Source organism: Eriocheir sinensis, unplaced genomic scaffold (assembly GCF_024679095.1).
Source record: "Eriocheir sinensis breed Jianghai 21 unplaced genomic scaffold, ASM2467909v1 Scaffold496, whole genome shotgun sequence".
Taxonomy (NCBI): domain Eukaryota; kingdom Metazoa; phylum Arthropoda; class Malacostraca; order Decapoda; family Varunidae; genus Eriocheir; species Eriocheir sinensis.
This window is the reverse complement of record NW_026111827.1, coordinates 229,568-245,000: the sequence shown is the minus strand read 5'-3', so window position 1 is coordinate 245,000 and position 15,433 is coordinate 229,568. Positions and strand designations below refer to the sequence as shown.

At 43.8% G+C, this 15,433-nt stretch overlaps 1 protein-coding gene and 1 long non-coding RNA gene across 4 annotated transcripts in view; one reads left to right on the top strand and one right to left on the bottom strand.

Annotated features, from left to right (window-relative positions):
* Positions 1 to 328, top strand: part of LOC126992628 (uncharacterized) — a 2,456-nt gene extending 2,128 nt beyond the window's left edge. For both annotated transcript variants that reach the window (XR_007746859.1, XR_007746860.1), the window contains one exon: positions 43 to 328. This is a non-coding gene — a long non-coding RNA (uncharacterized LOC126992628). The remainder of the gene's footprint in view (positions 1 to 42) is intronic.
* The window catches only part of LOC126992618 (serine/arginine-rich splicing factor 2-like), a 24,403-nt gene extending 9,026 nt beyond the window's left edge, over positions 1 to 15,377 (bottom strand). The window contains exons 1-4 of one of the 2 annotated variants that reach the window (XM_050851431.1): positions 15,226 to 15,377; positions 6,855 to 7,063; positions 2,434 to 2,568; positions 357 to 458 (exon numbers count right to left, since the gene is read on the bottom strand). In XM_050851431.1, coding sequence (XP_050707388.1) covers positions 357 to 458; positions 2,434 to 2,568; positions 6,855 to 7,039 — 422 coding nt within the window. In that variant the 5' untranslated portion in view covers positions 7,040 to 7,063; positions 15,226 to 15,377. The remainder of the gene's footprint in view (positions 1 to 356; positions 459 to 2,433; positions 2,569 to 6,854; positions 7,064 to 15,225) is intronic. The other variant, XM_050851432.1, reaches the window with a different exon arrangement.
* Positions 15,378 to 15,433: the final 56 nt, after the last annotated feature.

The following is a 15,433-nucleotide window of genomic DNA, read 5'->3' as shown; positions in this document are numbered from 1 at the left end:
TGATTCTGGAGGTTAAATTGTATGCTGGGTGTGATTCTGGAGGTTAAATTGCATGGTGGGTGTGATTCTGGAGGTTAAATTGCATGGTGGGTGTGATTCTGGAGGTTAAATTGCATGGTGGGTGTGATTCTGGAGATTTAATTGCATGGTGGGTGTGATTCTGGAGATTTAATTGCATGGTGGGTGTGATTCTGGAGATTTAATTGCATGGTGGGTGTGATTCTGGAGGTTAAATTGCATAGTGGGTGTGATTCTGGAGATTTAATTTGCATGTTGGGTGTGATTCTGGAGAGAGGAGGAGGAAATGGGCGTTCTCTCTCTCTCTCTCTCTCTCTCTCTCTCTCTCTCTCTCTCACCTTGAGCGAGAGCGACGGTGCCTGGAGCGAGATCTTGTCCTGGACCGCGACCTTGACCTGCGGCTCCTCCTGCGCGACCTTGAGCGTGACCTTGAACGAGAACTATCCGTGTTGTGTTAGTAGTAATAGTAGTAGGAATAGTAGTAGTAGTAGAAGTTTGATATCCACATAAATTAATGAAAATACTATTACTACTACTACTACTACTACTACTATTACTACGGTAGAGCCCCAATTAGCGTGAGAATTAGGAGGATCGTGGGTCTGACCTTCGGGTTTCATAATTACTCAAAACAATCACTCGCATTAAAAACAACAACCCTACGCTTGGCCGAGCTTTGAAAACACGCTTGTGGGTCGCTGGGAGGCCCGTGACCTGATCCCTGGCGCTCCCCCTCGCTGTCTTAACCCACAATCATCGCTCGCTGCCTTAACCCACAATCGTCGCTCGCCGCCTTAACCCACAATCATCGCTCGCTGCCTTAACCCACAAGCGTCGGGCTAAAGGATTGTTGTCGGCCTCCCAGCGCTCGGAGGTGTTGATAGGTTTTGGAAATAGGTGTTTTTCATATCAAAGATGTAATAATATATACAGGTAACCCTCTACTTACACGAGAGAGAGAGAGAGAGAGAGAGAGAGAGAGAGAGAGAGAGAGAGAGAATACAGGGAACCCCGAAGACGGTCATTGCGGAAATCAAACAGGTAGATTTGTCCCAAAATAAACATTCACTTCATTCAGAGAGAGAGAGAGACAGAGAGAGAGAGAGAGAGAGATAATATATACAGGTAACCCTCGACTTACACTAGTATTGCATCCTTGAAGAGGTCATTGCGTAAATCAAACAGGAGGTAGATTTGTCCAAAAATAAACATTCACTTCATTGAGAGAGAGAGAGAGAGAGAGAGAGAGAGAGAGAGAGAGAGAGAGAGAGAGAGAATATACAGGGAACCCTCGACTTACACAAGTATTGCATCCTTGGTCATTGCGTAAATCAAACAGGAGGTAGATTTGTCCAAAAATAAACATTCACTTCATTCAGAGAGAGAGAGAGAGAGAGAGAGAGAGAGAGAGAATATCCATACCACCAAGATATCCACACAGTCTCAGCCTCACTCATGCGAGGATACCATGAGCGATACCATGAGCGACTGGCTAGTCTTGGTACCGTTACTGAGCAGTCTGGTACCGATACCGTACCGTATAGCTGGTCTCGTTAGTACCGGTACCTCCCCACCCCTATTGTTGAGCAGCGGGGGGGTACTGTACCGTTGTTGAAGTGGTGCGCGGGAAGGACTTGAGGTGTAGCTGTGTGAGTCCAGTTGCGTGAGACATCCGGGGGACACTCAAGGAAATATCGCGTATAAGTGAAAAAACGTGTATATTAAGTGTTTATTTGTGTTTTGGACCACGCGGTATTTAAAAAACGTGTAAATCGAGTTACCTGTAGTGTTTTCTCAGCGGCAATCCTTCCCCTCCACGGTGAAATGACCCTGAAATGTCTCGGTGCAGCACGGGGGAGACATGAAGTTCGGAAGAGGTGCTATTTTTGGCCAAGCCGAGCGCGTCGGGTGGCGAGAATTCCCGTCACCCATCGCATGTACAGAGGTTAAGGCCTATCCGGTAGTGAGTTGCCGGTTCGCTGTAGCCTGGTAGGGTCACACTGGGCCCTTTCAAAACCAAGTCGTGGCAGCTGCTCGCGGTAGATCGTGGCTTGGTAGATCGTGGCTTGTGCTAATTGATCTCGCGAGATGGTGGCTTGTGGTAATTGATCTCGCGCTAAGTGGGGCTCTACCGTATCACTATCCTCAATATCACATCTACTATCACTACTACTACTACTACTATTACTACCAATAATAATAATAATAATAATAATAATAATAATAATAATGGATTTTTACCTTCTAATCCAATGATATATGTTTGTATAGGGAGGGAGGGGAGGGGAGGGGGGGAGAAAAGCCACGATTAGTAGTAGTAGTAGTAGTAGTAGTAGTAGTAGTAGTAATGGTAAGTCTGGTGTAAGGAACTCTAGAATCACACCCACACACACCCAATGAGTGCCTGGGTCTTACCTGCGGCGGCGGCGGCGGTGCGGCGGGGTCTCGGGGCGGCCGTAGCGCGCCATCTGGACCCTCAGCTCCCTTCCGTCCAGCCGCCGACCATCCATCGCTTCCATGGCATCCTCGGCATCGCGACGATCGTAGTATCTGAGAGGGGGAGAGTGTGTTAGGGTGCTGGGATTTTTGGGGTGAAGTTCAAGCTTGGTTTCGTCATCTACTTACTAACCAGTCGATTTAGTTTGTCAAAAAATAGGTTTGTTTAGTGGGCAGCGCAACATCTGTGGTCATATGCCGGAGAGACAGGCAGGGAAAGTTTTGTTTAGTGGGCAGCGCAACATCTGTGGTCATATGCCGGAGAGAGACAGGCAAGGAAAGTTTTGTTTAGTGGGCGGCGCAACATCTGTGGTCATATGCCGGAGAGAGACAGGCAAGGAAAGTTTTGTTTAGTGGGCAGCGCAACATCTGTGGTCATGTGCCGGAGAGAGACAGGCAAGGAAAGTTTTGTTTAGTGGGCAGCACAACATCTGTGGTCATATGCCGGAGAGAGACAGAAGGGGAAGGAATTATAGGAGAAGGGAACAGACCCCAGGAGACGGGACACAACATCTGTGGTCATATGCTGGAGAGAGACAGAAGGGGAAGGAATTATAGGAGAAGGGAACAGACCCCAGGAGACGGGACACAACATCTGTGGTCATATGCTGGAGAGAGACAGAAGGGGAAGGAATTATAGGAGAAGGGAACAGACCCCAGGAGACGGGACACAACATCTGTGGTCATATGCCGGAGATACAGAAGGGGCAGGGATTATAGGAGAAGGAACAGACCCCAGGAGACGGGACACAACATCTGTGGTCATGTGCGGAGAGAGAGACAGAAGGGAAGGAATTATAGAAGGAACAGACCCCAGGAGACGGGACACAACATCTGTGGTCATGTGCGGAGAGAGACAGAAGGGAAGGAATTATAGGAGAAGGAACAGACCCCAGGAGACGGGACACAACATCTGTGGTCATGTGCGGAGAGACAGAAGGGAAGGAATTATAGGAGAAGGAACAGACCCCAGGAGACGGGACACAACATCTGTGGTCATATGCGGAGAGAGACAGAAGGAAGGAATTATAGGAGAAGGGAACAGACCCCAGGAGACGGACACAACATCTGTGGTCATATGCGGAGAGAGACAGAAGGGAAGGAATTATAGAAGGGAACAGACCCCAGGAGACGGGACACAATATCTGTGGTCATATGCGGAGAGAGACAGAAGGAAAGGAATTATAGAAGGAACAGACCCCAGGAGACGGGACACAACATCTGTGGTCATATGCCGGAGAGAGACAGAAGGGAAGGAATTATAGAAGGAACAGACCCCAGGAGACGGGACACAACATCTGTGGTCATGTGCGGAGAGAAACAGAAGGGAAGGAATTATAGGAGAAGGAACAGACCCCAGGAGACGGGACACAACATCTGTGGTCATGTGCGGAGAGAGAGACAGAAGGAAGGAATTATTGGAGAAGGAACAGACCCCAGGAGACGGGACACAACATCTGTGGTCATGTGCGGAGAGAGAGACAGAAGGGGAAGGAATTATAGGAGAAGGAACAGACCCCAGGAGACGGGACACAACATCTGTGGTCATGTGCGGAGAGAAACAGAAGGGGAAGGAATTATAGGAGAAGGGAACAGACCCCAGGAGACGGGACACAACATCTGTGGTCATATGCCGAAGAGAGACAGAAGGGGAAGGAATTATAGGAGAAGGGAACAGACCCCAGGAGACAGGACACGGTAAAGCCACAAATTTGGCCCGTCGCTGCTACACGGTAAAGCCACAAATTTGGCCCGTCGCTGCTACACGGTCAAGCCACAAATTTGGCCCATCGCTGCTACGGTAAAGCCACAAATTTGGCCCGTGCTGCTACACAGTAAAGCCACAAATTTGGCCCGTCGCTGCTACGGTAAAGCCACAAATTTGGCGTCGCTGCTACACGGTTAAGCCACAAATTTGGCCCGTTGCTGCTACACGGTAAAGCCACAAATCTGGCCCGTCGCTGCTACACGGTAAAGCCACAAATTTGGCTGCTGCTACAGTAAACACAAATTTGGCCGTCGCTGTTACATACCTGGTACACTGCTGGGTGGACAGGGTATCGGGAAAAGAAATTTTCGGAATACCTGGTCGGAGGAAAAGATGCCCAAATTTTCAACTCAGCCTCGAATCGAACCCGATTAATGAGCTGAGTGTGCTAACCACTGCACCACGAAGCCCCCAGATGTGGATGAAATTTTTGATTTATCAGAACTGTGGATGTGAAAACTTATGTGGATGTTCCGAGGAAGCAGAGAGAGAGAGAGAGAGAGAGAGAGAGAGAGAGAGAGAGAGAGAGAGAACCTATCTCCATTCGAACATCCCCTGCGTTTGGGCGAAAAACCTATCTTACCAACACACAAAAAAACTCTAGAATCACACCCAGGTCACCCCTGTGGATGTTCTGAGGAAGCAGATGGAGAGAGAGAGAGAGAGAGAGAGAGAGAGAGAGAGAGAAAACCTATCTCCATTCGAACATCCCCTGCGTTTGGGCTAAAAACCTATCTTACCAACACACACAAAAACTCTAGAATCACACCCAGGTCACCCCTGTGGATGTTCTGAGGAAGCAGAAGGAGAGAGAGAGAGAGAGAGAGAGAGAGAGAGAGAGAGAGAAAACCTATCTCCATTCGAACATCCCCTGCGTTTGGGCTAAAAACCTATCTTACCAACACACACAAAAACTCTAGAATCACACCCAGGTCACCCCTATCTTTCTCTCTCTCTCTCTTTAAAAACTATATATATGTAATTCTAACTACCAAGGAAAGTATATTTATTGAAAAACGAGAAAAACAACTCTTGAAAAACACTGGTTGGAAAATGTATCTCTCTGTGATTAAATGGCTCACAATTAAAGATCTTTCACAGGGGTACGACACTCCGGAACACCCCTGAACACACCTGGTGATGGGGCGACAAACAGCGTTGCCAAATTATCGTACCCATCGCACTGCATTTTCGTAGTTTCTGACCAATAACGAAAAACCAACAAACAAACATCAATAAATAGGAGTTTTAAAACTAACTTCAATTTTCTGTCGTTATTTGTGCAGGTACGAGAGTTTGAGGCTTAAAAGTAATACAGACGATGTGGTGAGTACGATAATTTGGCAACAGTGGCGACAAATAACAGCAGCAACAATTATCTTCCTCCTCCTCCTCCTCCTCCTCCTCCTCCTCCTCCTCCTCATCGTCTTCCTCTTCCTACTACTACAATTCCTACTACAACTATGAAAATATAATGCCTGTATATTGTTTTAAAAGTTATCCTCGAATTAAACACCGTAAGGAAATTAACTACAAATATACAGTCACAACAAATTAAAAGATTATAATGAATTCACTAGCAAGTTCATGTAGTCTACCAGGTATTGGGGGCTTGTAAAAAACCATGTACATTTTATAGTGTTTGGAGAGAGTTTTTGTTAGGGATGAGTGGGCATTTAAATAGGGCTTGTATAGGGAGTAGACCGGACTGTTCGATATGCCCCTGTTCGATATACCCCTGTTCGATATGCCCCTGTTCGATATGCCCCTGTTCGATATGCCCCTGTTCGATATACCCCTGTTCGATATGCCCCTGTTCGATATACCCCTGTTCGATATACCCCTGTTCGATATGCCCCTGTTCGATATGCCCCTGTTCGATATGCCCCTGTTCGATATGCCCCTGTTCGATATGCCCCTGTTCGATATGCCCTGTTCGATATGCCCCTGTTCGATATGCCCCTGTTCGATATGCCCTGTTCGGTTCGATATGCCCCTGTTCGATATGCCCCTGTTCGATATACCCCTGTTCGATATACCTCTGTTCGATATACCCCTGTTCGATATACCCCTGTTCGATATACCCCTGTTCGATATACCCCTGTTCGATATACCCCTGTTCGATATACCCCTGTTCGATATACCCCTGTTCGATATGCCCCTGTTCGATATGCCCCTGTTCGATATACCCCTGTTCGATATGCCCCTGTTCGATATGCCCCTGTTCGATATGCCCCTGTTCGATATGCCCCTGTTCGATATGCCCCTGTTCGATATGCCCCTGTTCGATATGCCCCTGTTCGATATGCCCCTGTTCGATATGCCCCTGTTCGATATGCCCCTGTTCGATATACCCCTGTTCGATATGCCCCTGTTCGATATGCCCCTGTTCGATATACCTCTGTTCGATATACCCCTGTTCGATATACCTCTGTTCGATATACCCCTGTTCGATATACCCCTGTTCGATATACCCATTCGATATACCCCTGTATATATAAACAAAATCACCCTATATATATATAAACAAAAAAACTCTAGAATCACACCCAGCCACCCCCCAGACACTCACCGTACGAAAGCAAACCCGCGGGACTCCCTGGAGAAGCGATCCCGGGGTATGTAAACGTCCCCGATCTCCCCGTACTTCTCGAAGGACCGCCGCAAGTCCTCTGGGGTGGTGCGGTAGGTCAGATTGTCCACCTTAAGGGAAGTCATGCCCTTAATATCGGGCGGGCCTCTGCCGTAGGACATCATGGGGGAGGTCAGTGCGGAGAGAGTCTGGAAGGAAACGGAACTGATCAGATTTTTTGGGGGTGGATGAAGTTTAATGTTGATTTTCTCCATTATTTGCAAACCGATTTTAATTTGGTTTGCGTCAAAATGTTGGTCAATCTTTGTAGTTTTTAGTGATGTTTTTGTTTTTGTGTTATTTTGATTCGTTTCCTAGCAATTGGCGTTTATGTTAAGGTTTTTGTGTCCACCCATCACAAAAAATAATATATTGCTCATTTTCAACCTAAATTTTCTCCACTATCTGCAACCCGATTTTAATTTGCTTTGCGCCAAAAAATAGTGCAATTATTTTACTATTTAACAATGTTTTTGTTTTTTTGTTAAGTTTTGTCGTTTTTCCGCAATTGCCGTTTTTGTTAATGTTTTCGTGTCCTCCCATCACAAAAAAATAATATATTGCTCATGTTCAACCTCAATTATCTCCACTATCTGCAAACCAATTTTAATTTGCTTTACACCAAAAAATAGTGCAATTATTCTACGGTTTACCAATGTTTTTGTTTTTTTGTTAAGTTTTGTCGTTTTTCCGCAATTGCCGTTTTGTTAATGTTTTCGTGTCCTCCCATCACAAAAAAATAATATATTGCACATCTTCAACCTCAATTTTCTTCACTATTTGCAAACCGATTTTAATTTTCTTAACACCAAAAAATAGAGCAATTATTCTACTGTTTATCAATGTTTTTGTTTTTTTGTTAAGTTTTGTCGTTTTTCCACAATTGCCATTTTTGTTAAAGTTTTTGTGTCCACCAATCACAAAAAATAATATATTGCTCATCTTCAACCTCAATTTTCTCCACTATTTGCAAACCGATTTTAATTTCCTTTGCGCCAAAAAATAGTCCAATTATTCTACTGTTTACCAATGTTTTTTTTTTTTGTTAAGTTTTGTTATTTTTCCACAATTGCCATTTTTGTTAAAGTTTTTGTGTCCACCAATCACAAAAAATAATATATTGCTCATCTTCAACCTCAATTTCCTCCACTATTTGCAAACTGATTTTAATTTCCTTTGCGCCAAAAAATAGTGCAATTATTCTACTGTTTACCAATGTTTTTGTTTTTTTGTTAAGTTTTGTCGTTTTTCCACAATTGCCGTTTTTGTTAAGGTTTTCCGTGTCCACCAATCACAAAAAAATAATATATTGCTCAACTTCAACCTCAATTTTCTCCACTATCTGCAAACCAATTTTAATTTGCTTTACACCAAAAAATAGTGCAATTATTCTGCTGTTTACCGATGCTTTTGTTTTTTTGTTAAGTTTTGTCGTTTTTCCGCAATTGCCGTTTTTGTTAATGTTTTTGTGTCCTCCCATCACAAAAAAATAATATACTGCTCATCTTCAACCTCAATTTTCTCCACTATCTGCAAACCGATTTTAATTTCCTTTGTGCCAAAAAATAGTGCAATTATTCTACTGTTTACCAATGTTTTTGTTTTTTTGTTAAGTTTTGTCGTTTTTCTGCAATTGCCATTTTTGTTAATGTTTTCGTGTCCTCCCATCACAAAAAAATAATATATTGCTCATCTTCAACCTCAATTTCCTCCACTATTTGCAAACCGATTTTAATTTGCTTTACACCAAAAAATAGAGCAATTATTCTACTGTTTACCAATGTTTTTGTTTTTTTGTTAAGTTTTGTCGTTTTTCCGCAATTGCCATTTCTGTTAAGGTTTTCGTGTCCTCCCATCACAAAAAATAATATATTGCTCATCTTCAACCTCAATTTCCTCCACTATTTGCAAACCGATTTTAATTTCCTTTACACCAGAAAATAGTCCAATTATTCTACTGTTTACCAATGTTTTTGTTTTTTTGATACGTTTTGTCGTTTTTCCGCAATTGCCGTTTTTGTTAATGTTTTCGTGTCCTCCGATCACATAAAAATAACATATTGCTCATCTTCAATCTCAATTTTCTCCACTATTTGCAAACCGATTTTAATTTGCTTTACACCAAAAAATAGAGCAACTATTCTACTGTTTACCGATATTTTTGTTTTTTTAATTGTAGTAAGGGGAACCAAAATTTGAGGGCATATAGAAGGATAATCAGGGTACAACTGGTTAAAATTTGGTGGGTCTAGCATGACCCAAGAGCTGAATTATGAGCATTTGAAGTTAAGGGATACTTTTCCAGCTATTCATCAGGGACTAATGTATCTTGCAGCCATTAACTTTGCCCACGGTGGAGTTAAGGAGTTTTAATACCGGGGCATTCATTGGGGCGGTGAGTGGGAGCGGTCTGCTGGGGCACACACAGGGGGGGGGGGAGGAGGGGGGGTACAGCACACCAAGCTTTAGTGTTCATTAAATTCTCAAATCTCAATACCATTTATATATAACAGAGGTAGATGTTCCGAGAGTTCCCCGTCTCAATATGTGATACTCTGGCTATGTATTTCGGGGCAAACTTTTGTGGTTTTTCATTTGTAGAGTTTTTCTTCTTTGGAAACTACTGAAAAGCGACTTACCGCAATTTCGCTATCCCCCACCAGAGCCGCAAGATAGCTCTCGGAGGGTTTAGGGCGGGGGAACACGGAGGGTTTAGGGCGGGGGAACACGGAGGGTTTAGGGCGGGGGAACACGTCAGAACCGAACCGAACTTTACGACCTAACAGCATTACACAATTGTCTCTAGAATCACACCCAGCATATAATTAAGTCTCCAGAATCACACCCAGCATGCAATTAAGTCTCCAGAATCACACCCAGCATACAATTAAGTCTCCAGAATCACACCCAGCATGCAATTAAGTCTCCAGAATCACACCCAGCATACAATTAAGTCTCCAGAATCACACCCGGGGCGGGGCGGGGCGGGGCCTTCTTCCTCCTCGACCCCCCCACACGTATAAACGACTTATCTCTTCTGCGAGGAGGTATTTCTCGCAACATCGCCGTCAAGCTTAGCGCGTAAACATTGGTTGCTGTAACGATTTGGCACAACCATAGAAATTCAACCGTGGTGGGTAGAACACCATGCAATGATTCTAACCTTACCAGGGGAGTGTGTGCCCAAATTACTGGGGCGTACGCTATCCCTCCCATGCCCGGGGCCCCACAATGCCCCGCCCCACCCCAAAAAAACGCTAACTCTTAAAATATCGGTACAAGCAAGGTACATGTTAATTTGCGATGCATATTAACAGGGTTCAAAATGCATGGTATAAAGAGGTCTGACCCATGGTGGCTACAGGGGAGAAGTACCACATGGGCAACTCTCTCAACGTATACCCAAAAAAAAAGGTTCACCCGATTGACTCCTGGGGTATTACACAATTAAGTCTCTAGAATCACACCCAGCATACAATAAAACCTCCAGAATCACACCCAGCATGCAATTAACCCTTAAACGGGAACGTGACTCCATGTGGAGTCACGACTTCCTGGTTTTGAAAGGCGCGCTATTTTTTTCACTCGCGCCTTGCTACAAAGCTTCTGTGGGAGAGTCCATCGTCAGTGTGTCATCAGACCTTGAGGGAGACAGATGTGCTCCACGCTGGAGTGTCTCCTTCTGTCTTAAGTAAGGGCTGTGACGCCAGCTGGACCCACACCGTCCCTTTGTGTAATTTTTTTTAGGGGGAACGTAGGGGGGGACAACATTGTTTATAGGCCTGTGATATACAGGGCCTTAGTGCCTATACCTCATGCTAAATATGTTCTGTGGGACTTGATAAGAGTTCTCTGGGAAAGCAAGCGCTCGTAGTGATAGGTTCCGCCGGTTGTTCATGCACCAACTAGCCATGGAAATGGCAAAACCATGTGCTATGAAGAGGCTGCATGATCCTAACCTCAGTAGCACACTGGTGACAACTATCAAAAGCTGCTTCAACATTGTTGAAATTCAAGTCCAGCAGCCTACACAGGCAGGCAAAGGTGCCACATTTGCCCGTGGAAGACTGCAAGCAAATGTAGAACAGTTTGTGCAAGGTGCAACAAGGCAGCCTGCCAGCGACACTGTGAGGTCTACGGCACAGACGGCCAAGACATGGAAATAAATGTTTGTATATTCAAGGAAAATATATTTTGTATTTTGTTCATAGGAAATTTTGCTGGTATGCATATTCTCTTTATTTACTTGCTTATTTACAAAAAAAATAAATAAATAAATAAAAAAAAAAAAAAATACAGATATTATCCTCTTCAGTTATTTGTAATGGTATATTCAAGGAATGTTATTATCATAAATTACTGTGTGTGTATGCATTTTGTGTTTATTTATTTATTTACATGTTTATTTATAAAACCACATGCAAGAATTGTTCATTTTCATTTGGTCCGAGCACCACATTTGGATTGCAGGACAGACTTTTTACACCATTTACTTGAAAGACCAACGTACCATTTAAGTTAGAGAATATTAAATTTTCTTACTTTTCTTTTTGTAGGATTCTTGTTTATATATTATATGGCAAAGTCAATATTTTTTTCAATAATTGTTTTGTAATAAATCATGAAAATTAAATATGATCATAAATTTCCTTGTTTTTACTTTCATTGTCCTACAAGATGTTTTCTTTTTCAATTCTGATGCAGTGGAACTCAATAAAGACGATCCATATATTTTTTTTTTAATATTTTTGCAGTGGGTCCAAATGGCGTCACGGCTCCACTAGTGTGAGTCATTTTGGGCGCTAACGTTTAAGGGTTAAGTCTCCAGAATCACACCCAACATGCAATTAAGTCTCCAGAATCACACCCAACATGCAATTAAGTCTCCAGAATCACACCCAGCATGCAATTAAGTCTCCAGAATCACACCCAACATGCAATTAAATCTCCAGAATCACACCCAACATGCAATTAAATCTCCAGAATCACACCCACCATGCAATTAAATCTCCAGAATCACACCCAGCATACAATAAAACCTCCAGAATCACACCCAGCATGGAATTAAGTCTCCAGAATCACACCCAGCATACAATTAAATCTCCAGAATCACACCCAGCATGCAATTAAATCTCCAGAATCACACCCAGCATGCAATTAAGTCTCTAGAATCACACCCAGCATACAATAAAACCTCCAGAATCACACCCAGCATGGAATTAAGTCTCTAGAATCACACCCAGCATACAATAAAACCTCCAGAATCACACCCAGCATGGAATTAAGTCTCCAGAATCACACCCAGCATACAATTAAGTCTCCAGAATCACACCCAGCATGCAATTAAACCTCCAGAATCACACCCAGCATGCAATTAAGTCTCTAGAATCACACCCAGCATGCAATTAAGTCTTTAGAATCACACCCAGCATGCAAATAAATCTCTAGAATCACACCCACCATGCAATTAACTCTCCAGAATCACACCCAGCATGCAATTAAGTCTTTAGAATCACACCCAGCATACAATTAAGTCTTTAGAATCACACCCAGCATACAATTAAGTCTCCAGAATCACACCCAGCATGCAATTAAGTCTCTAGAATCACACCCAGCATGCAATTAAGTCTCCAGAATCACACCCAGCATGCAATTAAGTCTCCAGAATCACACCCAGCATACAATTAAGTCTCCAGAATCACACCCAGCATACAATTAAATCTCCAGAATCACACCCACCATGCAATTAAGTCTCCAGAATCACACCCAGCATGCAATTAAGTCTCCAGAATCACACCCAGCATACAATTAAGTCTCCAGAATCACACCCAGCATACAATTAAGTCTCCAGAATCACACCCAGCATGCAATTAAGTCTCCAGAATCACACCCACCATGCAATTAAGTCTCCAGAATCACACCCAGCATGCAATTAAGTCTCCAGAATCACACCCAGCATGCAATTAAGTCTCCAGAATCACACCCAGCATGCAATTAAGTCTCTAGAATCACACCCACCATGCAATTAAGTCTAGAATCACACCCACCATGCAATTAAGTCTCCAGAATCACACCCAGCATGCAATTAAGTCTCTAGAATCACACCCAGCATGCAATTAAGTCTCTAGAATCACACCCAGCATACAATTAAGTCTCCAGAATCACACCCACCATGCAAATAAATCTCAAGAATCACACCCACCATGCAATTAAGTCTCTAGAATCACACCCACCATGCAAATAAATCTCAAGAATCACACCCACCATGCAATTAAGTCTCTAGAATCACACCCAGCATGCAATTAAGTCTCTAGAATCACACCCACCATGCAAATAAATCTCAAGAATCACACCCACCATGCAATTAAGTCTCCAGAATCACACCCAGCATACAATTAAGTCTCCAGAATCACACCCAGCATGCAATTAAGTCTCCAGAATCACACCCAGCATGCAATTAAACCTCCAGAATCACACCCACCATGCAATTAAGTCTCCAGAATCACACCCAGCATGCAATTAAACCTCCAGAATCACACCCAGCATGCAATAAAGTCTCCAGAATCACACCCAGCATGCAATTAAACCTCCAGAATCACACCCACCATGCAATTAAGTCTCCAGAATCACACCCAGCATGCAATTAAATCTCCAGAATCACACCCACCATGCAATTAAGTCTCTAGAATCACACCCAGCATGCAATTAAGTCTCCAGAATCACACCCAGCATGCAATTAAGTCTCCAGAATCACACCCACCATGCAATTAAGTCTCCAGAATCACACCCACCATGCAATTAAGTCTCTAGAATCACACCCAACATGGCAATTTAACCTCCAGAATCACACCCACTATGCAATTAAGTCTCCAGAATCACACCCACCATGCAATTAAGTCTCCAGAATCACACCCAGCATGCAATTAAGTCTCCAGAATCACACCCAGCATGCAATTAAGTCTCCAGAATCACACCCAGCATGCAATTAAGTCTCCAGAATCACACCCAGCATACAATTAAGTCTCCAGAATCACACCCAGCATATAATTAAGTCTCCAGAATCACACCCAGCATGCAATTAAGTCTCCAGAATCACACCCAGCATGCAATTAAGTCTCTAGAATCACACCCAGCATGCAATTAAACCTCCAGAATCACACCCAGCATACAATAAAGTCTCCAGAATCACACCCAGCATGCAATTAAGTCTCCAGAATCACACCCAGCATGCAATTAAACCTCCAGAATCACACCCAGCATACAATTAAGTCTCCAGAATCACACCCAACATGCAATTAAACCTCCAGAATCACACCCAGCATACAATTAAGTCTCCAGAATCACACCCAGCATGCAATTAAACCTCCAGAATCACACCCAGCATACAATTAAGTCTCCAGAATCACACCCAGCATGCAATTAAACCTCCAGAATCACACCCACCATGCAATTAAACCTCCAGAATCACACCCAGCATACAATTAAGTCTCCAGAATCACACCCAGCATGCAATTAAGTCTCCAGAATCACACCCAGCATACAATAAAACCTCCAGAATCACACCCAGCATGCAATTAAGTCTCCAGAATCACACCCAGCATGCAATTAAGTCTCCAGAATCACACCCAGCATGCAATTAAACCTCCAGAATCACACCCACCATGCAATTAAATATCCAGAATCACACCCAGCATACAATTAAGTCTCCAGAATCACACCCAGCATGCAATTAAACCTCCAGAATCACACCCAGCATACAATTAAGTCTCCAGAATCACACCCAGCATGCAATTAAGTCTCCAGAATCACACCCAGCATACAATTAAGTCTCCAGAATCACACCCAGCATGCAATTAAGTCTCCAGAATCACACCCAGCATGCAATTAAGTCTCCAGAATCACACCCAGCATACAATTAAGTCTCCAGAATCACACCCACCATGCAATTAAACCTCCAGAATCACACCCACCATGCAATTAAATCTCCAGAATCACACCCAGCATGCAATTAAACCTCCAGAATCACACCCACCATGCAATTAGGTCTAGAATCACACCCACCATGCAAATAAATCTCTAGAATCACACCCAGACTTCCTACTTTCCTCCACTCTCCTAGTTTTCTCTCCCTTTCTTTCCTCCATCTCTCCCTTTCTTTCCTCCATCTCTCCCTCCTTTCTCTCCGTCTCTCCCTTTCTTTCCTCTCCACATGCTCGCTCTCTCTCCCTCCCTCCAGCCCGAATAGTCAATCCACCATTTTAATCCCGCTATATTAAAGCGATCCGACTATCCACACTATCCTGACTATTACCTGGAAATCCGCGAAACCCTGGAGACTATTTGCCGACTATCCGCGGGACTATTTGCACCTTCAAAGCAAGACTATTGGCGGTTTTAGACGGATAGTTTTTCCTCCTGGGCCGGTATTGTTTTGGTGATGGCGGCCGGTGGTTCCCTGGCGGCGTCCTGCAGCGTTGCCAATTGGTCGATCTTGGCCTGGGTCTGGGTATCGGTCACCA